Source organism: Hyperoodon ampullatus (genome assembly GCF_949752795.1).
Source record: "Hyperoodon ampullatus genome assembly, chromosome: 19".
Taxonomy (NCBI): domain Eukaryota; kingdom Metazoa; phylum Chordata; class Mammalia; order Artiodactyla; family Ziphiidae; genus Hyperoodon; species Hyperoodon ampullatus.
In genome coordinates this window covers 39,485,368-39,509,926 of record NC_136932.1, presented here as the reverse complement: position 1 = coordinate 39,509,926, position 24,559 = coordinate 39,485,368, and the positions used below count along the sequence as shown (strand labels likewise).

Below are 24,559 nucleotides of genomic sequence, written 5' to 3'. Positions count from 1 at the left end.
CACTGGAGGACCTTGCCCAAGCCTGTATGAACTAAGACACGGGTCCCCAACTCCCGGGCCATGGACCGGTACCTGTCCGTGGCCTGTTAGGAACCAGGCTGCACAGCAGGAGGTGAGCAGCGGCCGGGCGAGCGAGCGAAGCTTCATCTGTATTTACAGCCGCTCCCCATCGCTCACATTATCGGCTGAGCTCCGTCTCCTGTCAGATCAGCAGCGGCATTAGATTCTCATAGGAGAGCAAACCCTACTGTGAACTGCGCACGCGAGGGATCTAGGTTGTGCGCTCCTTATGAGAATGTAATGCCTGATGATCTGAGGTGGAGCTGAGGCGGTGATACTGGCACTGGGGAGCGGCTGCAAATACAGATTAACCTTAGCAGAGAGGTCTGACTGCACAGAGACCATAATAAATCAATTGCTTGCAGACTCATTTCAAAACCCTATCAGTAGGGACTTCCCTGGTGGCACAGTGGTTAAGAATCCACCTGCCAATGCAAGGGACATGGGTTCGAGCCCTGGTCTGGGAAGATCCCACATGCCACGGAGCAACTAAGCCTGTGCGCCGCAACTACTGAGCCTGCGCTCTAGAGCTCGTGAGCCACAACTACTGAAGCCTGCATGCCACAACTACTGAGCCTGTGCTCTGGAGCCTGCAAGCCACAACTACGGAAGCCCACACACTGCAATGAAGGGTAGCGCCCCTCACCACAACTAGAGAAAGCCCGTGTGCAGCAACGAAGACCCAATGCAGCCAAAAATAAATAAAATAAATAAATTTAAAAAAAACAAAAAAAACCCTATCAGTGAGTAGCAAGTGAAAACAAGCTCAGGGCTCCCACTGATTCTGCATTATGGTGAGTCGTATAATTATTTCATTATATATTACAATGTAATAATAATAGAAATATAGTGCACAATAAATGTAACGTGCTTGAATCATCCCGAAACCATCTCCCCACCCCGCCACCCCGGTCCGTGGAAAAATTGTCTTCCATAAAACTGGTCCCTGGTGCCAAAAAGGTTGGGGACTGCTGAACTAAGAGGTGGGAAGCCCGAGTGTGCATCACTGTTGTGGCCTAGGCAGTGGTCCCCGTGGCACTAGAAAATGACCCATCAGATTGTGTAGGAACAATGTTTCCCTAGTTCCACCAGTGAACAAGAACAGAAGCAAGTAACAGCACTCAGAGCTGGGTCGGGGTGGGGAGTGCTGGGCTTCCTGCACGTAGGGGCAGGGGGTGCTCAAATTACTAAGTGGAAAAACATGTGATATGTCTACCCTGAAATCAGAGCCTATGTTTAGTTTAAAGTTACACAGTTTATAATGCCGTGTTTGTATGTCCAATTTGTCCTCAAGGAACGAACACAAATTTCTCTAGCCCCGTGCCAAATATGGGCTCCAAACACTCGTATAGCGGGGACAGTGGAGTTATCCTCGAGCCGACCGAAGTCTGAGCCGCACTGGTACAGGAGAAAGGAAGGGGGTGAAATTATTCTTGTGTTTAGAAGAACACTTTCACAAGACTTTTCGGCTATGAAGTGCAAGGTCCATCCCCCTCACACACAGCCCCTGGGGTATAACCTAGTGAGAGAAGCTTTTTTTTTTTTTTTTTTTTTTTTTTTTGCGGTACACGGGCCTCTCACTGTTGTGGCCTCTCCCGTTGCGGAGCACGGGCTCCGGACACGCAGGCTCAGCGGCCATGGCTCACGGGCCCAGCCACTCCGCGGCATGTGGGATCTTCCTGGACCGGGGCACGAACCCATGTCCCCTGTATCGGCAGGCGGACTCTCAACCACTGTGCCACCAGGGAAGCCTAACCTAGTGAGAGAAGCTTTGATCAAGAAGTTGAATCTGGGACTTCCCTGGTGGTCCAGTGGTTAAGACTCCATGCTTCCACTGTAGGGGACACGGGTTCGATCCCTGGTTGGGGAACTAAGATCCTGCATACTGCAGGGCACGGCCAAAAAAAAAAAAAAAAAAAAAAAGATATTAAATCGTTCTGCAAAGAGAGGTCATGGGAATGTGGGATGAAAAACAGGGCCCTGGAAGTCTAGAAGAAGAGGAGAGTCTAGCTTTGGGGTGCACACATGGGCTTCCCTACTGCAAAGGGCCCAGCAAACCCCAGCCCCTGGTCCTTCCTGTGGTAAACAGAAGAACAAAATGGTAATTGTACAGACCAATAAACATTTTAAAATAAGAGGCTTAATTCTCCCTGTTGAAAATAAGAGACTTCTCCCCTCACACCTTTCTTAGAGCACTAACTTTAGAAAACTTGTAAGCTCTTTCTCTGCCTCTTTGAAATGTGTGTAAGTCTTTTTAGAAGCCAAACCAGCCTCTTGCAGCTTTAGGACCCAGGGATGTCTCTCCCAAGGCCCTGGGAGCCATCTCTTCGAAATGGAAATATCAGGAGAGAGAGCACCCCTATCTCCCAATTCCTACGGGAGGGCAGGACCCTAACTGAGGTGGGCTCCTTGCTCCAAGTTGCAAAACTACCTCCTGTCATAAAGATGCTTTGGGGGCCTCCCTGGTGGCGCAGTGGTTTGAGAGTCCGCCTGCCGATGCAGGGGATACGGGTTCGTGCCCCGGTCTGGGAGGATCCCATATGCCGCGGAGCGGCTGGGCCCGTGGGCCATGGCTGCTGAGCCTGCGCATCCGGAGCCTGTGCTCCGCAACGGGAGAGGCCACAACAGTGAGAGGCCCGCATACCACAAAAAAAAAAAAAAAAAAAAAAAAAAAAAAAAAAAAAAGATGCTTTGTTTTTCCTGCAATTAAGCCTATTAATAACACAAAGGATCACCAATTACCGTAAAGTTAGGATGAATGGTGTGTGAAAAATAGTGCTCTCAAGCCTCTTACTTGAGAACTAGTTACTGTTTATCTTGAGAACTAGTTACTGTTTATCTTGAGAACATGCGTGTAATGGCTATATCTGTTTGGCTCTATAACAGGGCGGGATACTTTATCTTTACAATCTCTTAGCAGATGGCCTGTGGCGCACATCACATTCTGGTAATGCTTATTCAAATATAAAACTGTTTTCTTTCCTCCACTACCTTTGTAGAGAGGTTTTCCTGGGTTGGGAAATTTTGTTTTTAATTATATTCCCCAACATAATGCATGTGCTTAAACAGGAAAAAAAAAAAAAAGTGGGAAGGTCTTGAGATGTAAGACCCCTAAATGGGATGGACATGGAAAAACAGTGGGGAGAGATAGAGGAATTTCTAAGAGTGACGCTGACATTCAACTGAAAATTGTTTCCAAAATGTAAATAATAGCATAATAGCAGCAAATACATACAGAGACTACAGTCAGGCATCGTTCTAAGTGTTTTACACATTAACTTAATTAGCTATGTAGTAGTTTGGATTATTGTTCTTAATTATTCACCCCCCAACCTGCCTCTGAGAACTCTCCAGTGGGCAGAAAGGTATCACGGACCAGCAGAGAAGCAGGCTGAAGTTAGGACTGGTTTTGGAAGTAGGTATGATGCAAACTCTCTTTTCTAGCTAAAAGTGACCCTTGAAGGGCGTGTGTGGAAAGGCCAGATTCAGCTACTACATAAGATGGGAATGTGAGCCACTCTATTTGGATATTACAGGATATCCCAAACTGGAGGAAATTGGGGGCCAGCATATGGCAGACACCAGCCCTGAGCACTGAGGATGTAGTAAGCAGGAGTGGGCCCAGAAGATAAGAAGGGGAAGGGCACTCAGTAAGGATCAGACACTTCCGTAAGGTTTGGAAGTGCCCTGGCCTAGCCCAGCTGCCAAACACATCCACTGTGAGCCCGATGCTTAGAATGACTTGGGTCAAGAAGACCTGGAGAGGAACCTGCAAGAGGCTTCCTGGGTGGGTGGTGAAGCCTGAGCCCTGAATCATCCTTCTGACATTTACAAAGTCCTTAACCAGCACTGGCCCCACCGCTGCTCCCTGGTTTCCTGCCCTGAGTGCCACAAAGGACCAGGAAATAGTGGAGGGGAGGGCGGGCAGTGAGCAGCAGTACAAAGACAAAAGGGAAGATGAAAGAAGTAGAACTTCATGACTAATAAAATCTTTACACCTAATTTTTTAGAAGGAAATTGAATTCTGGTGGGGAAAGCAGGCACCACGGTCAGTGAGGCCAGAATAAAAATTTACCTGGAACCTACAGAAGGGAAAGAGGCTGAATTCATTTGGAAGGGACAAAGTCCATGGGAATTGCCCACAGATGCTGGGTCCCCCAAGTGCCTCCATACTGCGGCCTAACACCTGGTCCCTAACATTCTCAGCAGCCACTATGAAGGTTGGACAAAAGGAGGCTCTCACTGCCCTGCCTCAGTTAGGCCTCCCTCAGTACCTGGTGTGCCCAGGGTCCTAATCCAGCTATGTTTGATATGAGGTTGGGGGTGGAGGTGAGGGGGCAAGTCTTTCAGCTGTTACTTTTCCAGGTTTTAGGCAGCCTGGGGTACCTCTGGTCATTTATTGAAGGACTGGGCTCAAATGAGGTATAAATCAGGAACTGAAGACTTACCGGGCTGCACTGGGTCCAGAGCAGGACATTCCGCATGGGCCCAGCACAGCCTAGCAGGCCGGCCTTCCAGGGCTCAGCCCACGGTCTTTCCCGGGTCCCAGCCCAGAAAAGCGGAGGCTTTCTCCTGAGTTTGGAAGACTGACTCACCCCCCCTTCCTCCTAGCTCTCCAAAAGGCAGGGAGACCTCAGGAAGTGTCCTCATCCTGCTGCCTTCAACCCCGAGGCGCCTGGCCCCAGGCCTCCCCCGGAGGTCCAGAGAAACCCCGGCGCCTCCATGCTCTCGGCCTCACCCAGGAGGGGGCCCCTTCATCGCCCCACAGCTCCACTCGGCCTGGGAGGGACGGCCCTCCCCCACTACCGGCTCTGCGGCTCGCAGGTTCAGGCTAGTCTGGGGCGGGGACTGGGAGCGTCTGAAAGTGGTGAGGAGGGCGGGGACGCGGGCCCTTCTTTAAAGGCCCGGGACCTGAGGCGCCTCGATACCTGCCGGCGACCCCGAGAAGCGCGCCCCATCCGGCTCCCTTCGCCTAAGCCTCCGGGGCTGCCATGGGCCGCTACCGCATCCGCGTGGCCACCGGGGCCGCACTCTTCGCCGGGTCGCACGACCGCGTGCAGCTGTGGCTGGTCGGGGCGCGCGGGGAGACGGAGCTGGAGCTGCAGCTGTTTCCGGCGCGGGGCCAGGTCAGCGGGCGGAGCGGGGACAGACCCCGGCCGGGACGCGGGAGGCCGGCGAGGGGCGGGATGCGAGGGCGAAACGACTGCGGAACCGTGCGTGCTGGGACTTCCAGGTGTTGGGACGCCCGGGCGGCTGGGCCAGGAGAGGATCGGGGGCCAGGACCCGGGCTGAGCGCATACCCCTTCTCCCTTCCCGCCGGCCCTGGTCCTTGCAGCCTCCAACTCCTTCTCCAAATGACCCCAGGCCAGTGTCAACATAGGATCAGAAGTCAAGTGGGACGCTCCTAGGAATGAGGGAGCGGGGAGAGCTCAGTTAAAGGACCGATGAAGGTGCTGATACTCAGCCATCAATTCAAGACATTGAGGGCCACGCGCCGCGCTCCCTCTTCTTCCCGGTGCGACGGGGCATCAGACACACCGCGCAGATGTCCGGAGGAGGGAACGAGGGAGGCTGTCTTTGGAGGCCTTGTCAACGGAGGCTCCACAAAGGTCCCCTCCTCTCCTGTCCCCACCGCACCTCTGACCCCCAACCCCACCCCCGGCAGGCAAAACGGCCTCTCCTGGGACCCTGCTACTAAGTCTCCGGGTTCTGGTCCCACAGGAGGAGGAGTTTGAGCATGACATTCCAGAGGACTTGGGACCACTGCAGTTCGTGAAGCTGCGCAAACACCACTCCCTGGTGGACAACGCGTGGTTCTGCGACCACATCACGGTGCAGGGCCCTGTAGCCTTCGAGGAGGCCACCTTCCCGTGCTACCGCTGGGTGCAGGCCGACAGCGTGCTGTGCCTGCCCGAGGGCATCGGTGAGGGGCAGTGTTGGGAGAGGGGATGCAGGGCCTGAGGAACTGCTGGGGAAGGGGCGGGGGAGGGCGGCGGAGGGTCAGAGGGCCTTGATGAAAGTGAGTGTTCAGCAGGTTAAGTGTGGAGAAGACAGGACATGGGAAAAAAAGTTATAAAGTACCAAATTTATACACAGAATAAAAAAGGCGGGTTTCCCTGGTGGCGCAGTGGTTGAGAGTCCGCCTGCCGATGCAGGGGACACGGGTTTGTGCCCCGGTCCGGGAGGATCCCACATGCCGCGGAGCGGCTGGGCCCGTGAGCCATGGCCGCTGGGCCTGCACGTCTGGAGTCTGTGCTCCGCAACAGGAGAGGCCACAACAGTGAGAGGCCCGCGTACCGCAAAAAAAAAAAAAAAAAAAAAGAAGGCTGCAAGTGGGGCTGGACAGGGACATAAGTGATGTGCAGATCCCACCCTCCAAGAAGTTGAGGACACGGGATGGGAGCCGCAGCAATGATGGGAAACAGAAGTATGGGATGAGGAACAAGTTAGGGCAGGGCAGGTGAGGGTAGCACATGGAGTAGGGGATGGGGGTGACCCCTAAGAGGAGGCAGCTAAGGGAAACAATAAGCAATATGACTTGGAGAGCTGATTTGGTTGGGAAAACATGGAAGAAAACCACGAGGGAGAGGGTGCACACTGACGGGTGGGTGGGGATGAATGAGGACAGCAGATACAGAATTTGTTACCGTGGGAAATAAGAAAGATGATTACAGAGGCAAATGAGGGCAAGGGCAAGTAAGGATGGAAACATGAAACATATCACTTTGAGACAGGTGAGTACAAATGCGGATAAGAACAGGAACAAGTTGATCATATAGACTCTGATAGTAAATCTCAGAAGAGTGAAGTCAGGGAAAGAAAGCAAACAGCTGTTCCTAAAGCCTTTTGAGGACGGTTGAGGTGTGGTAGGTGAGGTTCAGGAGATGTGAAACTAACCAAAGCAATATATAGTAGAAAATAGGTACGGTCATATGAGTGATTGAGATTTTATCACCTTTTTTTTTTTTTTGGCCACGCCGCATGGCTCACGGGATCTTAGTTCCCTGATCAGGGATTGAACCCATGCCCCCCGGCACAGTGGAAGCACAGAGTCTTAACCACTGGACCACCAGGGAATTCCCAAGATTTTATCACCTTACTTAAGGTGATTTTTTTCCAACCATCGATACTGATGAAATAGGATCAGATGGGGAAAGACAAGTTAAGGGACAAGAAAGGGTGTCAAACATGAGATTGTTGTCTCAAGACAAGAGACGAGGGTTGAGATTAGCAAAACCCAGAGTGCAAAGTTGGCAATGATAAGATAAATGTGTCTCAGGAATCAATGGAGTGAGGCAAGGCCAGAGGTAAAAGCAACAGAGCGTGACTGAACACATGGCCTATGATGGCAAAAAGGAAGATGAGGACAAGCAGAGGAGAGCACAGGACCACACAAACCGTGGCCAATTGTCTTAATGTCTCCCCAGCCTGCCTGGCAGGAAACAACACATTGGACGTGTTCCAGAAACATCGAGAGAAGGAACTGAAAGAAAGACGTCAGATATACTGGTGACCACCCACCTACAGGGCCTCTCAGTGGTACCCCCCATCACTGACCTGGACACCCTCCCTGAAGCCTTGTCCCCATCTCCTAGCTGGGCCACATGGAAGGAAGGGTTACCGCTGACAATAGCTGCGGGCTGTGAGGACGATCTACCTGCAAATATGAGATTCCACGAGGAAAAGAGGCTGGACTTTGAGTGGACACTGAAGGAAGTGTGAGAACAGGCCTGGAGCGCAGAGTGGGGAAAGGGCTGGGAGATCCAAAAATGGTGGTCAATGGTGAGCGGCTGAGGGACTGGCAAATGGGTTCATGGCTCGATTCCTGTCCTAGGACGCTGGAGACGCTCCTCAAACGCGTTTGCACCCTCCTGAGCTCCTGGAACCGCTTGGAGGATTTTGATCACATCTTCTGGGGTCAGAAGAGTACCCTGGCTGGTCAGTGGTTCCCCAGGTCTCCATAACCCCTTGATGGCCCCTTTTGATGACCTGACCTTCACACTCCACAGCCCCTCACGAGACTTCCCAGATGAGAGTATATCGTGCTGGGTCATTTCTCAGAGGCCCCAGATGAAAAGGCAGGGGCTGGATATGGGATGGTCACGTGCCTGGATCGCTGGGGTAGGGCCCGGAGGAGGGACATCCCGGCTGTGTAAACATCCTCCTCTTACACTCCACCCCGACCCCACAGAGAAGGTTTGCCAGCACTGGCAGGACGATGAATTGTTTGGCTACCAGTTCCTCAATGGTGCCAATCCCATGCTGCTGAGACGCTGCACCTCTCTGCCCTCCCGGCTAGTGCTGCCCTCGGGGATGGAGGAGCTACGGGTCCAGCTGGAGAAAGAACTCCAGGTACCCCTCCCACCCTGTGTTGTTCTCTCCTTGGCGGTGTGGCCAGAAGTAGTGAAGGGCAGGGACCAAAGGTGAGTCAAGGAAGGGAGGCTGTGGTAACCTACAGCCCCTTGGTCCAGACTCCAGTGCTAGAAAAACCCAGAGGTGATAAACTATGTAGGGAAAACTATGAGAGGCTCCCGGTGTAGAGGGGAAACAGGGTGGATTCCCAGGGTGCAGATGGGGTCAGAGGCGTCAGCAGGGACAATGACATTCCCTGGCTGATGTCAGTGCTCTGGACAGCAGTGTTCACGGGCAGGGAGAAGGGTAGAAAATGTGCCATCAGGTGGGGAGAACTGCGGGGGTTACTTGGGTCTGGAAGAGGTGAGCTGCATGTGAGGAGGACGAGCAAGGCAGGATGTGAGCGTGCCGTGTGCATGTGTGCGCTGGACTCTGCGGCAGGGCTGGGCAGGGGGAACCTCTGTGGATTACTTGGCAGAGAAGGTGAGTTTTAGGGAGTGAAAGAGCGTTTGCTGAGCTGGTGACAGCTAAACACAAGGTGTTCAGATCATCGAGGGATAGTGGGGAAGGGGCCTGGCCATCTCGACAAGGGGACAGCTTGCACACTGGACTGAGCAGGCCTCGTTCTAAAATCGGATCTGCCACCACACATCCCTGGGCAAGATGTCTACCCTCACTAGGCTGTTTCTTCACTTAAAATGAGAGGAACCGGGCCAGATGCTCTGGTTCTGCCGATATGTCCTATGCAACCGACATAGGACGATGGCAAGAATTCAGATAAAGGTCTTGAATGTCTTCTCCCTTTGCCCTGGCCCTCTCGGGTTAGACTTCGAACTCTAACGATGGATACATTCCTCCTTTCCCCAGAACAGTTCCCTGTTTGAGGCTGATTTCATTCTCCTGGATGGAATTCCAGCCAATGTGATCCGAGGAGAGAAGCAGTACCTGGCTGCCCCCCTCGTCATGCTGAAGATGGACACCAGTGGGAAGCTGCTACCCATGGCCATCCAGGTGGGGCGCCCTCGGCATCCGCCTCCCAACACTGCTTTCTGTTCACCTCCGCCTCTGCTCCCGAGGAACCAGCCCCCCGTTTCTTGACTCCCAAACTCCATCCTCACACAGTGAGACCTGTTCTCGTGTCACTCTGCTTACAGCCTGGTTTCTCCTGACTCACCCAACTGGCAGGACTTGTTCAAGAGTCATAATGGCCTTTTGGAGTTCTCATCCTACACCCGATGGTTCTCGAACTTTAGTGTGTATCAGAAGCACCTTGACAGCTTGTTAAAACACAGCTTGCTGCGTCCCAGCATGAGACTTTCCAATTCAGTAGGTCTGGGATGGCGACTGAGAATTTGCAGTTCTAACAAGTTCCAAAGTGATGCGGATGCCGCTAGCTTGGGAACACACTCTGAGAATCACTATTTAATCTCTCAGTCCCCTCTCTTTTCTCCCACTGGTCTCAATAGTTAATAAATACTGTCAATTATCTCACACACCCAGCTTCCCCTTCCACCCCCCACCATAACTCAGACCCCCATCACGTTTCTCCCAGAACACTGTCAGGATCTCCTCCCTGGACTCCCTGCTTCAGACTCCCCTGCATTCAACCCGAGGACCATGCCACAGCTAGTGAGAGGCAGGGTGGGAGGGGCCTCATTCCTCCTCCTAGATTATACCTCCTGGACGTGATAATCGTACTTACTCGTCTGTTTCCCCAAGATTGCTGGCCATAATGTCACACATAAAGTGGGAGTTCAATGAAGGCTTAATTTCTCTTTTTCCCAGATCCAGCCTCCCAGCCCCAGCTCCCCGACCCCACCACTGTTCCTGCCCTCAGATCCTCCACTTGCCTGGCTCCTGGCAAAGTCCTGGGTCCGAAATTCAGATTTCCAACTGCACCAGCTCCAATATCATCTGCTGAACACCCACCTGCTGGCTGAGGTCATTGCTGTGGCCACCATGAGGTGCCTCCCGGGGCTGCACCCGGTCTTCAAGGTACAACCTCTACCCTCCATGTCCCCCCTCACTCAGACCCTAGAGGAAGGAAACAGCCCAGTATCAAATGATACTGCAGCAGCAAAAAAAATTTTTTATCACTCTGTGAAAGAAAGAGGTGAGAACAGAAGGAAGACTGCATCAATGTTTTGCGACTTGTGTTTTAATTAAGTCAAGTCACTTAAGGTTTCTTCAGGACATATTACTAAGGAAACCCTCTGAAATTCTCAGAGATCTGACAATCTAGCAATGGGCCTAGAGTACCGCCGGAATATTGCTAGTAAAACAAAAGCTTTGTTCCTGCCTTAGGAGATTTACAATTTAGCCAGAATGACAAGTGGTGCCCATAAGAACTACCCAGAGAACAACAGCTGGATCTAGAATCTGAAACCACAAGAGACAGCCGATAAACACTAGAGTATTGATGGAGTATGTTCCACCCCAACTGAGTTTGCTAAGGAGGAGCAGGTCAAGAGGCAAGGAGAGTGGCACAGCAGAATCAGAATTGGGGAAGGGAGGGAACAGTAGCTGTGGCAAGCCTGGATATCAGACCGGAGACAGAAAGGTCAGAGGTCTAAGCTCCTGCAACACCCAGAAGCCCAAGGGTGGGTATTGCAGACTGACCTAGAAATCCTGTAATTTTATGAGTGAGCTCAGCATCTATTGCTCGGCAGAAGGCAGCGACATAAGGCTTGTGCTTGAGTAAAAATGTCCTCAAAATCTTGATGACACTTTAGATATAGGGAACAAGACAGAGAAGGGATGAAACTGACACAAGCTTATGAACCAGAGCAATTGTCAGAAACAGGGAAGCCAGGAGAGAAGCCAGCTGGGAAGCAAAAATGAGGTTCAGTTTGAGGTACAGGGAGTCGTAAATGTTGGTAGGACATGCAGGTGAGCACCCGGCAAGGAGAACGACTGAACCGTGTTTCAGCCAGGGGCCCCGCCTGACCCCCAAGTCTGGCCAACAGTAGCTGTGGCCTCTCCGAGTCTGGGGTGACACAGACAAGATGGAGACCAGTGTGATGAGCAGAATCTTGGATTTTACTGATCTCATGGTGCTCCTGCACCACCGTCTCCTGCTCACCTTGAAGAGGCTAAGCCTCTAGGCACACTGAAAATCTCCCTTTACGAGTTCAGCCCTCTGCCCAGCTATCTCCATTCCCACAGCGACGTCACGGCAAACAGCTGCATCGTTATCCGTACACGCAGGAGAGCCAGGCCAGCAATGTCCCAGAGGTGACCTGCACAGGCTCTGGATTCGGACTGCCGGGGTCTGAATCCTGAATCCTAACCTCTGTACTTCCCAGATGTGAGCTCAGTGTCCTCAGGTCTAAGTGGGGATGACGGGAGGCCCATCGTGGGGTTGCTGAAGGCTGAAACGACCTAATGGTGCGACACAGGCTAAAAGCTAGAAAAAATGAGTTCTTGCAATGATTCATTAAGAGTTGTTTGTTCCAAGGTATCTCTGCTCCTCATGTGGACTTTGGGCTTTCCATGACACTCAGCACCTTTCATGAACTTTGTGAAAAGTTTCAGTCCAATGTGAGCTGCTTTGGCCTCCTGGCACCAGAGTTACCTCTGCCTCACGCCCTGTGTCCAGCAACAACTCAGATAAATACCAATGCTACGTGAAACCTGTACATAAACTGGTGGAAATGAAGACAAAATAGTCTGAGATAAAAAGAAATGCATGTGAGGACGAGATGGCCATTTTTGTTTGTTTGTTTGTTTTTGCGGTACTCGGGCCTCTCACTGTTGTGGCCTCTCCCGTTGCGGAGCACAGGCTCCGGGCACGCAGGCTCAGCGGCCCTGGCGCACGGGCCCAGCCGCTCCGCAGCATGTGGGATCTTCCCGGACTGGGGCACGAACCCGTGTCCCCTGAATCGGCAGGCGGACTCTCAACCACTGTGCCACCAGGGAAGCCCAAGAGATGGCCATTTTTAATAGCTAAGGAAAAGCTATTTCTTGAAAAGCTATAAAAAATAGAGGGGACCTAACTGCCTAATTGGGGGTGGGGGGAGATTTGACGACAGCCCCTCTGCTGCTTACGTACCTGGCTCAGTATGGCTCCTCTATCTCCCTAAGGGAACCCACCCCCCAAAAAACCAACAGTGAGGCGACCAGGGGATGGAGGCGTGGCTTTGGTAATGAGTAGAGAGGCTAATTTAAGCTGTGAGGTTGTAAATGACAGAGTATAAAAGCAAATCAAAAGGGGCTGATTCTCAAAGGCCACCTACACCCCAGGTGGAAATCATAAAGATAAGCGATAACAGCTAGTATTCATGGACTTCTGTGTGGACTAAAAACTCTTCATACATCACTCACATAAACATCACCGCAGCCTCCTGAGACAAAAGACCCTATTATCACCCGCTGTTGACAGAGGAGGGGCTAGACAGGAGATAGACAGGTCAACACTTAGAAGGTCTGGTACCTTGGATGAGTATCAAAGTGAGTGCTGAAGTGTAGAGTGAAACCCAGGTCAGTCTGGCTCCAGAGCCTGACTCACAGGGGCGAAAAGATCACGAGAGTGAGTGATCACAGAAGCAGGAAGAGACCAGCCTGTCAAGGGAGGAAAGCATCAAGAGTAGGCACCATGCTGCCTACAAGGAAGGACCCAAGCATGTCCTCCATAAACCACCCCCCTTAATCTCCCCCGTCCCAGCTCTTGATCCCACACATCCGCTACACGATGGAAATCAACACCCGAGCACGGACCCAACTCATCTCAGACGGAGGTATATTTGCTAAGGTAAGGAGGGGATGGGGCATGGGGCTGCCTCACCATCTGACTCTCTACGATTTCCTGCCACTTTCAAGATCCCAGACCAACCTGGATGAATGTCCTGACCCTTAAACCCATGAGCCTGTCCCTTTATATCTATGCCTCTAAATGTGAAAATGCCACATCTGAACCCCTTATATACTGTGTGCTGGCTTCCTCCTCAAGGCCTCGCATCTCTCTTTTCCCAGGCAGTAAGCACCGGCGGAGGGGGCCATGTGCACTTGCTCCGCCGGGCCCTGGCTCAGCTGACCTACCGCTCCCTCTGTCCTCCCAACGATCTGGCTGACCGCGGCCTGCTGGGAACCCCGGGGGCTCTCTATGCCTGCGATGCTTTACGGCTCTGGGAGATCACTGCCCGGTGGGTGAGATGGGGAGCCGAGAAATGCGGCAGGGGAGAGGGCGAGTGGGGCTCTGGCCTGAGGTCAGCATGGGGCAAAAGGAACCTGAAAACAAGAAGGTCCAGACAAGAGGAGCAAAGGACTGGATCCTGGGGAGAGATGAGGAAGCGTGAGTCAGTGCGTACGGCCTGAGAAGGAGAAGGCTGGGGACAGAGAACCTACGCTGGGAAAGCTGTGGACTGGGAGGCTGAGGGATCTGGAAAAATCAGGGGTTTTGTCAGGGAGAATGGCTGTCAGCCATGTATGGGGATTCCTAGAACTAATGACCCCCGTGTTCCTCGTCTCTAGACTAGTTTGTAGAAAGAGTTGGGAATGACCCAAAAGGCAGGTCTTGAAGAATCTATACTCAGATACATTGAGAGTCAGCTGGGCAGAGACCATGGAAAAGTACAGGGGTCAAAGGCTGAAGCTTTCTCCTCTCAAGGAGCTCACCTCCCTTCTCCCCTGGGCAGGTACGTGGAGGGGATCATCCACCTTTTCTACTGCGGGGATGACGTCGTGAGAGGGGACCCTGAGCTGCAGGCCTGGTGTCGGGAGATCACTGAGGTGGGGCTGTGCCAGGCCCAGAACCGAGGTGAGAGCCCTCCCCAGGGACAGGAGCTCCTTGGACACTCTGCCCAAGCAGAGTGTGGGTTCAGGACCCCAACCCCTCATCCCACCCCCTCTCCCTCCACACGTCAAACATCTGAATCCCATTCCCACCTCCTAAGACTCAGGACAATTCTAGATACCCCAGGATCATCCTCCTCAGAGACGCTGGCCATGAACCTTTACTTCCACCCCATCCCCTAACCTGCCACAGCATGCGACGCCACAGGGCCAGAACCCCAGCCAGCAAGGGATCTGCCCGGGCCCTGCTGGGGCTCACGTTCTCTCCTCATGGGTGTCTGTTCCTACTTGAGGATATAAATGGGAAGATTCTTCCACCAAAGCCCGTAATGACCCCCTCTGTTCTCCCTCTTCTCCTCCTGCCTGCTACTGTCCAGCACACGCACAGCAAGTCCAGGTCTACTGCACACTGACCACAGTGCAAGGTCATTTCTAGATGCAAACACAATGCTCTGCGTGCTTTGGCTCAGCCCTGCACTCGGGGCCCTGCCCCTTGGGGCTCACATTTCTTTGGCCAATCCAGCCTCTCCCCACCGCCGCTAGGATCCAGCCACCGTCTTTAGCACCCCACCCGCATTCTAACCTCTGGGGAAGAAATAGCCTTTCCTGAGCTCTTCCTAGATTCCGCTCCTCCTCTTTCTCTCACACATGGGCCAGCCTGGACTCTGCTCCAAATTGTCCTTCTGTCCCCGCCCCTCATACTTTGCACCAACATCTCTGCCTCTGTGGGACAACTACAAACATTTACTGGGGAGCCACTATGGCCGGCCTCTGAGGGTGCCGTGAGCAGTAACACAACACCCGCCCTCTGGAGGGAGCGTCTCCCTAGGGAATCTGTGGCTGCAGCACCACGCCCCCCTTTCAGGACCAAACTTTCTCTAGTACATCTCGGTATGTCCCTTGGGCTCCACGTGCTCCCAGGAGACCCCTCCTCTCCCTGGCCATCTTTTCCCCAACCGGTATCTACATTTGGAAAATGAAAATAAACATCCACATGTGAACTTTAACCTCCACTAAGTGCCTCTCATTCTCTCTTCCTCCACTGTCCTTCAGTTCTCATAGCTCACCTTTGCCTCACTTTCCCAACAGACTCTTTGGAGAAAGTGTGCTAAAATAAAAAACGGCCTGAGATTAGCAGTCAGGAACCCGAGTTCAAGATCAGCCTCTGCCTTTTCCCAATTATGCAGTTCTGACAAGCAGTTTAATCTCTCTGGTCTTCAGTGTTTTTTTTTTTTAGTCTACAAAAGGGAAGTGATTATATTTGTTCCACTTAACTGACAGGATTGCTGGGTCTCTGAACCCCCCACCTCCACTGTGAATTGAGTGGCTTGACATAATCTTTGTGGAAAGCCTCTCTTGGCTATGACCCTATAAATCTATGACTTCTCTTATCCTCCACATTATAATTCAGACACTTGTAATTCCCTACCTGGGAATAGGAGGAAGCATCCCTAAATTCTCAACCACTTTTTGAGGCAGAGGATTTTTGATCACTCAGAACTTTTCAGCCCCCAACCCTTCCAAAATAACAATACTTATTATTTATTGAGAACTTGTTCCACACCAGGTGATTATCTCATTTATAAAATAGGTATCATCTACACTTTACAGGTCAAGGGGTTGAGGTTCAGAGAGTTTAAGTAATTGGCCTAAGATAACCCAACTATATTACTTGAATCGGAATTGAAATCCATGTCTGATGCAAATATATTTGAATAAATGAACTAAACAAACAACCATCAATTCCAAAATGTAGACATCCCAAGTCTTCGGCCTTTATTTCTCTCCTCTCAGACTGTAGCCTCTAAGTCCTGTTTCCTTCCTGCCCAGGTTTCCCCATCTCCTTCCAGTCCCAGAATCAACTCTGCCATTTCCTTACCATGTGTGTCTTCACGTGCACTGCTCAGCATGGGGCCATCAACCAAGGCCAGGTATGGAGAGCTGAAAGCCCAGGTCCCTGAAGGCAAGTGTCTGGACCTTGGGATGCCCAAGGGAGAGATGGGGGTTCAAGCCCTAAGTACCAGGATCCTAGGGTTGCAGTTTCTTCCCCCAGCTGGACTGGTATGCCTGGGTCCCTAATGCCCCATGCACAATGCGGATGCCCCCACCTACCACCAAGGAAGATGTGACAATGGCCACGGTGATGGGCTCACTACCTGATGTCCAACAGGCCAGTCTTCAAATGGTCATCACATGGCATCTGGGGCGCCGCCAGCCAGACATGGTAAGAGAGGACCCTGGGGAAAGGGAAGTGACAGTTGGAAGGGAAACATAAGAGTGAAGGGCTAGGCTCTAGGTGTGTCTGACTCCCAACTGACTGATCCTTTGTTCTTTCTTAGGTGCCTCTGGGGCATCACAAAGAAAAGTATTTCTCAGACCCCAAGGCCAAGTCTGTACTAAACCAATTCCAAACAGATCTGGAAAACTTGGAAAGGGAGATTACAGCCCGGAATGAGCAACTTGACCTGCCCTATGAATACCTAAAGCCCAGCTTCATAGAGAACAGCATCACTATCTGAGCTCTGGGACACCCCCACCAGGAAGACTGCAGATCAGCTCTGGGACTGACAGTTCCATATTGAGTTTCATGGTTTCCTAGTCTCTGCTGCAGAGGCTCTATTTCCTCCCCCAATTAAACCCCCTACATCTGCATCCCATGAGCCCAGGGGCCTTTACTTTTCTGTAAAGGGCCTGATAATATGTTAGGCTTTGTAGGCCACACAGTCTGTCACAGCTACTCAACTCTCCTGTTGTAGCACAGAAGCAGCCACAGGCAACGTGTAAGTGAATGCTGTGTTCCAATAAAACTTTACGGAGAGTGAAATATGAACTTCCTGTGTCACAAAATATCCTCCTTTTGGTTTAGTCAACCATTTTAAAATGCAAAAACACACAACAAAACCCTGTGCTTCGCTACAGGGATGTGCACAGGCTGCAGGCTGGATTTGGGGCAGTACCTGCACAACGGTACCCTGAGGCACTGACCTTACTTGCAAAACATCCAGAGAACGGTGGGGTAGGTGGAGAGGGTGAGGAAGATTTCTTGGAGAAATCGACTACCTCAACTAATTCTCCTTTCCCAGGAGCTTGACTTCATGCTTGGCCAACTTAAAAATTCCTGACTCTTCTTTGGGAACTTTCCCTCCACCCCTGTGTCTCCTATTCACACACCTACCCTAAAAGTCTCTGAATGAGAATGGTGCTCCTAAGGCAAAAAAAAAACTTTCACCCCCAGATGGCTTCCTTCCAGACAGTCTCAAACAAAAGAGACAGGAAATAATGTCTCAAGGCCACTATCCCAGGCTCTTCAGTACCCTGGAGTCTCTAAGTGTTTCCCAGGTTCCAAGTTCTCTTTCACGACCCTTTAAAGAACAATCTGCACAAAATAAATGGAAAAATACCACAAAGTTATGCTAACCACTGACAGTATTTGTCTGGTTCTGGGGTCTTGGGATCAAAGTGACCCCTCTCAATTATGCTATGACCACTGTCCTCACTAGAATGGGTACAACATACTCAGTGAAAGATTGTGTTCTTCAAACACCACTATTTCCCTGAATAATTACTACAAATCTGTTTTTCACCAGTGAGGTAAACAAACTTTTTCTTTGGAGGGTATGATCCATTCATATTTTTAAAATCTTGTACTCTACCTTGTTCAAAGGACCTAAGATCAGTTTCCTTGGTTTACAGTAGGGAAGAAAAGTGACATTTGTGTGTACTTATTCCTTTCTCCAGCACATTTGGCAGGGCCACTCACCTTAACAGCTTGTTCACTGAATCTGCTTTCCCTGGACTTTTCCTAAAACTCATATTTTTCCTGGATTTGGCAACCACAACTCTTCAGTATTCCGTGTTTGGTAACAAAACGTTACTTAAGTATTTCCAATGCCAAGAACCCTCAGCAATTTTAAAGCGTTCTAGCCAGAACAGCACGCTTGGGCTCAGGAAGGGGCTCCATGTCTTCTTTTACTGTGTCAGAGTGTCTATTTTAAAGGGTAGGGATGAGTAGAGAGGAGATAGAGGCGTTCTCTCTCGGTGTAAATCTCTATGTCTCACTTACCACGTCTCCATCACAGGATACCACCCGAGACTAAGGTATCTGAGAGAAAAATGACATAATTTCAACCCTCCGCTGCTGAGAGCGCATCGCCAAGGTTACGAGGAGCTCCGCCAGAGATAAAAGCTTTTCTGCGGCCCGGCTACAGGTTCTTCCTCATCACGTGACTTGCCAGGCTTGGTCACATGATATACTGGTTCCTCCCATTCCAAACTGGAGAGGGGGGGAAATCCAAGAAACCGGAGAACTTTGCTCCTGCAATACTCGCACCCCAGCTATATATGGGTCAATAAGGGATTCCCGAGGGGCTGCTACGATTTCAGAAACACCGCCCTTTCCCGCCGAAGTCCGAGAGGACCCGGAGGCGCCAGCGTTCTCCGCCTGGCGCCCCCCAGCCCGATGGTTGGGCCCGGAAGCCACGCCCCCCTCAGTCGCTCTCCCTGCTCTCGATCCTCCGCCGAGCCCCCAAGTCCAGCTCTCTTTCTCCCCCACCCCGGCTCATCGGGGCTTCCTCTCACCGCCTTCCTATCTGGTCCACATCTAGGCGATCCCCAACTCCCTTCTTCATGGCGTCGCTTCTGTGCTGTGGGCCCAAGCTGGCCGCCTGCGGCATCGTCCTCAGCGCCTGGGGAGTGATCATGTTGGTGAGGGGACTGCCCGGCGACAACCGGAGAGGAGAGGGCCTGAGGGGCCCGGGTGTTGGAGGGCTGGAAGGCTAGGAGACACCAGGCGTTTGAAAGCAGCAGACAGGCCGGAGGGGGTGGTTGATTAGCCGCTGGAGAACGAGACAGAACTGAATTGAGAAATGGGGAATTGGAAGGGAGAGGGGGAGCTGAAGCTTGCAATGGGCCCCGGGGCTGGTCAATTTGGAGTACCCTCAAGGTAAGAGGAAGAAGAGCTACGTTCTTGAAAGATCCTTGAGCTGAATGGAGGGCAGTGGGGAAAGGGAGAGCTTGTTCCCGAAATGGATAGCTGGGCCTTGTTTCCCGAGGACTCTACCCGACCCACTTCAGGAGGAAGTAATATGGAGAAGTGCCGATTCCCTCTGACCCCCTCCTCCCTGTCCCGTGACAATGACGCCTCCGGAGAGGAGGATAATCTGGTTCCCGGTTGCTCATTATTCCTAACCCTTGCCCCAGCCAAGTCTTCTCTATGTCACCATTCATGCCCTGTTCCGGGTGACTGGAGTCCAAATCCGGCAACAGCCATCCCTAATCCCAGCTCATTCTGGTAATTCCCATACCCAGATGTTGTGGCAACATTCGAAGTGGGAGGAGTTCAGGCAGTGCGACCAGGTCAGGTGCCTGAGTTCAACAACCTATCTTTTCCCTTTTTGCAGATAATGCTCGGAATCTTTTTCAATGTCCATTCCGCTGTGCTAATTGAAGACGTTCCCTTAACGGAGAAAGATTTTGAGTAAGTGGAGAGGCGGGGGAAGTGGTCAGAATCATGGGCGGGGAATTGCAGGAGGCTGGATGCTTGGGGCCCAGAGGCTAGGGAACTTGGCTGCTCTGTTTAGCACACAGGAGCAGTCTTGGGAGTCAGACCTCAGCGGCCATCCTAAACCCACCGCTTTAGGTGTGGCTTCTTTAGGTATTTTCCTTGATTTCTCTGTGCCTCCTCCACCTATGCAAAGTGGATGCTATAACAGAACTCACCCCATAGGGTTATGAAGATTAAGATAATACATGTAAAAGCGTTTAGAACGGTACCCGGCACATAGTAAGTGCTCTGTAAATGTTGGCTGCTGTTAATAATGCTTCCGATATTTCTCTGCCTAATCCCCACCCCTAGGAATGGCCCCCAGAACATATACAACCTTTACGAGCAAGTCAGCTACAACTGTTTCATCGCCGCGGGCCTTTACCTCCTCCTCGGAGGCTTCTCTTTCTGCCAAGTTCGGCTCAATAAGCGCAAGGAATACATGGTGCGCTAGAGCACCGTCGCGTTCCCCCTCTCCAGCCCCCTCCTCTATTTAAAGACTCTCCCCACCCAGTCACACCCACCCCACCCCCAGTCTGGCGCCCTCTGCGGAATGGGTTTCGCTGGCGAGAGACTGAATCCCTTGTTCTTCAACCTCTGGCGCCCGGCTCCAGTGGAGGGAGGTCGAGGCTGGCCGTTCCCTGTCCCTCCGGCCCCCTCGCCTTGTACCGTTCCACAATAAAGAGAAACTGCTCTCTTAAGCCTCGTGTGTGTGCATGGGTTGCGGGGCTGGCATTCGGGCTGGAGCTCGGACTCCAAACAGGGAGTCCCGACCCCTCGACGGAAGTGGAGTGAAGCCGGGCCGGAAGCGAGGCGGTGTCTTCCACTCTCCTTCCCGCGCGCCAAGGCGGTGAGGCGGTGAGCGGCCGAGCTGGAGCCAATCAGCTGAGGGAAGGGGCGGGACTTCCTGCGCGGGGGCCGGAGCCGTTCGATCACCCTGCTCTCCGTGGTCCCGGCTCCGAGGTAGCGGCGGCGGCAACGTCTCCGTGAGGAGGCGTGCGGGGCCATGACGTCAGCGTCTACAAAGGTTCGACCTCCCTCGCGGACAGCGCTCCCTGGCGGCCACGGGAGGGCGGGCCCCCCAAGTTGGTTCCCGGCTCTTCCATCCCGGGCGAGGGGCGGGCGGGAGTCCAGCCTGGGGTGGGGCTAGGGGCTCCGGGCGGTCCGGCGCGGCACTGTGCGCCGGCCCCCCGTAATGCTGCCCCGCCCCCCCAGGTCGGAGAGATCTTCTCCGCGGCGGGCGCCGCCTTCACGAAGCTCGGGGAGCTGACCATGCAGCTGCATCCCGTGGCCGACTCTTCCCCCGCGGGGTACGTGAGCCCGGGCTGGGAGATGGACGCTGAGAGCGGACGCTGGGTCTCGATCACAGACACCGACACTCTCTAGGGCAGGGACAGATGTTAGTTTCCCTTTGTGCCTGGCACAGCGCAGAGAAGGTGTTAATAAATGATTGTTGAATGAATGAATGACAGATAAACCACAGACCGAGGCTCAAAATCCGGACTCATTTCACAGCTCTACCCTGCTGCGAACTGGTAGACCATAGACCGCCACCACTACCCACACCACCCCACCCCCCAAATCATGTGGAATTCTGTCAGACTGCAGCAGACTGTGTTTAGAGGCTCTGTCTGTAAGACCCCCACTTGTTGTATGGGTTTCAGTGGGCTGTTTACAGCAGCTGTTTCACGTTGATGGGGGAGAAGTTTTCTTCTGAGGCGGCGGTTGTTACAATATTGTGTGGTTGGGGGTCCTCAGGGTTCCCACGGCGCCTTAAGAATTTTGTTTTTTGCTTTTGTTTTTGTTTTTTTAAGGAGGACCTCTTTATGGAAGGGGCCCCAGGCATTGCGGGGAAGAGGCTGGTTGCTGTGGAATGCGTAGCCTGTGGGCTGGCTCCACACCCCTCTTCCTCCCACTTTCGCTATTCCCTTCTCCCCTTCTGACAGCGCCAAGTGGACGGAGACGGAGATAGAGATGCTGAGGGCTGCTGTGAAGCGATTTGGGGACGATCTTAATCACATCAGCTGTGTCATCAAGGAACGGACAGTGTGAGGGAGGGTTGGCTGGCAGAGAAAGGGCGGGTGGGCAGCTTTCTTCCTCCATACCCATTGTTCCATCTTCCTCAAACTCCCTTCCAGCTCAACATCTTTCCTACTTTGTTGCTAGTTTTGTTAGCAACAAAGTCCCTGGAGAACTGAAAGAATAAAAGAATTGTCACAATTGGTCAGAAGTTACTAAATTGCTGTGGTAATCAGGACCTTACAAGAATTTGATTTTAGGTTGCCAAAGACACCCAATAATTGAATTTGGTAACAGGAAGTCCCTGGTTATTTATACAGATCTTTTGAGACTCTACTGTGGTGTTTCCAGGGATATTATGATTCTGAGCTAGTGGATCAGGATCTCTTAATAAGTCTCAATCTCCCAGTAGGTCACCCAGGCTTACCTCGTAGCCTTCCACATTCATACATCTCTCCCAGAAGAGAAGTAGAAGACGGGCCTTTCCCACTCTCAGTTGGACTCCACTCTTCAGCCTCCATTTGCCCTAAGTGGCTGCAACGCTTCAGGAAAACGAGAACCCTAGCAAAGAGTTGGGGCCCTCGCCTGGATTCTTATGAAGGGGCTCCCCAGTGTTCTTTCAGAGTGGCCCATTGCCCCTGCCCTCCCCTCCCTTCTTCCCTTAGCCTCTCTGATGACTCCCTTCCTAGCTTGCTCTCTCTTCTCTTCAGGGCTCAGATAAAGGCCACCGTGAAACGCAAGGTATATGAAGACTCCGGCATCCCCCTTCCAGCTGATTCACCCAAGAAAGGGCCCAAGAAGGTGGCATCTGGTGTCTTGTCGCCTCCTCCAGCTGCCCCTCCACCAAGCACCTCCAGTGCCCCTGAGGCCGGCGGTCCCCCCATAAAGAAACAGAAGGCTGGTAAGGGCTGTGGAGTTGCTGCCTGGGGATTAAAGGTCCCATCTGAGGTTCAGGGAGAGAGTTGGGCTTGGATCAAAGGACAGATCTCCTTTCCTCTCCCAGTGAAGGTTCCCAGAGAGTGGCTGGGGTAGGGGAGGGAGAGCTTGAAACTTGGGGAAGTGGGCGGGGTGGGGGTGGGGACCATCAGGGAACCTAGAACCTAGGTTGTGCCCCCCTCCCAGATGTGACACTCAGTGCTCTGAACGACTCGGACGCCAACAGTGACCTGGTGGATATCGAAGGGCTAGGAGAAACTCCTCCAGCCAAGAAACTCAACTTCGACCAGGGTAGGAGTCCTCCTCCTCCCGCAAGGGCTGAAGGGGTGGGGGAGGGTCTCAGCAGGATTCCCCTCCCAGGGGCTGTGGAAGAGAAGGTTCCCTCCTGTGCATGCAGGGGACTGGTTCTGCAAAGAGCTGGTGCTCTAGGGAGGTGGGAGTCATACTTGGGGCTCGCCCCATCTCGGCCCATTTTACTTCCTGTTCCAGACAGCCTGACCCTGGATTCTGGCCTTCTCTTGACCTCCGCTGATCCTCCTCTGCTCTCTTGCTGAGCCTTCCACCTCTCACCCCTCTCACTGTTCACCCTGGACCTGTGGACCGGTTGGGACTCTGAGCAAGGCCTGCATGAGAGAGGGTGGAAAGGCTGCCGGGTGGCCCACCTTGCTGTTGCTGTATGAGCATCTTCCTCCAACCCCTTTGACCCCCAACTGATGGACATTTTTATACCGAAAACAGTAAAGATCTCCCTCTCAGCTTGGTGCCTTCAGCCTGACATTACTGGAGTGCAAGGGACACCTCCCTCTCTCCTTAGACCCCGGGGCTCAGCCCCTCCTCAGCGGCTCTCACCACCCTGCCTGGAGCAGCACAGCCAATATTGGCAGGCTTGCTTCCCAGTGCCAATATTTCTGTGCTGCTAGAGCCAGGGGAGCTGGGCGTGGGCAACAAAGGCTCCACTTTGCTCTCTGGAGGCAGCACTTACTCCGGGGTCTCTGGCAGGCAGTACTCCTGAGACTACCATGGGGATATCAGAAGGGCAGCTTCCAGTGATTTCACACCTCCATTTCCACCCTCACCCCCAACCCCCGCCACCTCACCAGAAGGCCCCAGATGTTTTTCGTGTCGCTTCTCCAGGGTGGCCTCCCCGGCCAAGCCTCAGCGGTGCCTCCCCCACCCTCGCTCTAACACCACAGTGTGGTTTGGACGTGGCCACAGTGCCGTACAAACCACAGTGTGCTGCTGGGGCGGGAGCAGGACTGGGGTGGGTTGAGAAGAAGGGAGCACGAGGCAGTGCTGTGAAGACCCCTACCACCAAGGGTGGGAAGGCTTAAAAGGCAAACATGGCCCCAAGAAGCGTTGGGGAAAACAAGAAACCAGAGCTAGACACTGAGCAGGCAACTGGAGGGAGAGGGGCCTAAGGGGTGAGCTCGCAGTGTAATAAGACTGGAACCATCTTCCTTGTAGGAACTGTGCTCAGGCGATCCCTAGGGTGGGGGCAGAGGCAGAGGAAGCAGGGAATGACTGGAGGGGACCAACAGACTGCCTCTCGACTCAGCAAGGGCAGGGACCCAAGGCTTCCTGTGTCCGTTCCTCCCCTCCCTGGGTCAGAACCCAAGAGAAAGCAAGGAGAGACAGAAGGCCAAGGACAGCAGGGTTGGGAGTTGGCAGTCCAGAGGTGGTGGGGCCGGAACATGGTCGGGAGAGGGGGGCCGGAAGTCGCCCTGGGCCCTGGGCCTGCCACAAGATGGAGGCCAAAGGCAGGAAATGGAGGCCAGGGGGAAAGGGGAGCAGCAGGGCACAGGAAGAGGGCCATCTGGACCTGGGGGCCAGGTAGTCAACCCCCAGCACTGTCCCCGCTCC

At 52.9% G+C, this 24,559-nt stretch overlaps 3 protein-coding genes across 4 annotated transcripts; all 3 read left to right on the top strand.

Moving 5' to 3' along the window:
- Positions 1-5,051: 5,051 nt before the first annotated feature.
- Positions 5,052-17,032, top strand: LOC307068165 (polyunsaturated fatty acid lipoxygenase ALOX12-like; the record flags this gene model as incomplete). The annotated part of the gene is made up of 14 exons (XM_079725853.1): positions 5,052-5,186; positions 5,782-5,983; positions 7,488-7,569; positions 7,656-7,778; positions 7,895-7,998; positions 8,252-8,412; positions 9,280-9,423; positions 10,198-10,407; positions 13,076-13,162; positions 13,384-13,553; positions 14,046-14,167; positions 16,033-16,133; positions 16,256-16,426; positions 16,542-17,032. 14 exons carry the CDS (start codon positions 5,052-5,054, stop codon positions 16,719-16,721), a joined length of 1,992 nt encoding a protein of 663 aa, XP_079581979.1. The 3' UTR covers positions 16,722-17,032.
- A 1,728-nt stretch (positions 17,033-18,760) lies between these two features.
- Positions 18,761-20,522, top strand: RNASEK (ribonuclease K). The gene is made up of 3 exons (XM_079725762.1): positions 18,761-18,906; positions 19,602-19,678; positions 20,057-20,522. Exons 1-3 carry the CDS (start codon positions 18,829-18,831, stop codon positions 20,196-20,198), a joined length of 297 nt encoding a protein of 98 aa, XP_079581888.1. The 5' UTR covers positions 18,761-18,828; the 3' UTR covers positions 20,199-20,522.
- A 23-nt stretch (positions 20,523-20,545) lies between these two features.
- BACC1 (BPTF associated chromatin complex component 1) lies at positions 20,546-23,455 on the top strand. Of its 2 annotated transcripts, none has more exons than XM_079725761.1 (6): positions 20,546-20,771; positions 20,960-21,054; positions 21,691-21,792; positions 22,474-22,664; positions 22,886-22,990; positions 23,193-23,455. In XM_079725761.1, exons 1-6 carry the CDS (start codon positions 20,751-20,753, stop codon positions 23,195-23,197), a joined length of 519 nt encoding a protein of 172 aa, XP_079581887.1. In that variant the 5' UTR covers positions 20,546-20,750; the 3' UTR covers positions 23,198-23,455. The 2 variants fall into 2 exon arrangements, with proteins under 2 accessions (XP_079581887.1, XP_079581886.1); XM_079725760.1 differs by having other exon boundaries at positions 23,189-23,455.
- The last annotated feature ends 1,104 nt before the right edge of the window (positions 23,456-24,559 follow it).

What these genes read in the sequence shown, in the direction of transcription:
- BACC1 (XM_079725760.1), top strand. Translation starts at nt 20,751, where the DNA reads ATGACGTCAGCGTCTACAAAG. An exon ending in GCCGACTCTTCCCCCGCGGG is followed by an intron (nt 21,055 to 21,690) that starts GTACGTGAGCCC and finishes CCCTTCTGACAG; the next exon opens with CGCCAAGTGGACGGAGACGG. An exon ending in GTCATCAAGGAACGGACAGT is followed by an intron (nt 21,793 to 22,473) that starts GTGAGGGAGGGT and finishes TCTTCTCTTCAG; the next exon opens with GGCTCAGATAAAGGCCACCG.
- RNASEK (XM_079725762.1), top strand. Translation starts at nt 18,829, where the DNA reads ATGGCGTCGCTTCTGTGCTGTGGGCCCAAGCTGGCCGCCTGCGGCATC. An exon ending in CCTGGGGAGTGATCATGTTG is followed by an intron (nt 18,907 to 19,601) that starts GTGAGGGGACTG and finishes CCCTTTTTGCAG; the next exon opens with ATAATGCTCGGAATCTTTTT. An exon ending in TTAACGGAGAAAGATTTTGA is followed by an intron (nt 19,679 to 20,056) that starts GTAAGTGGAGAG and finishes CCCCACCCCTAG; the next exon opens with GAATGGCCCCCAGAACATAT.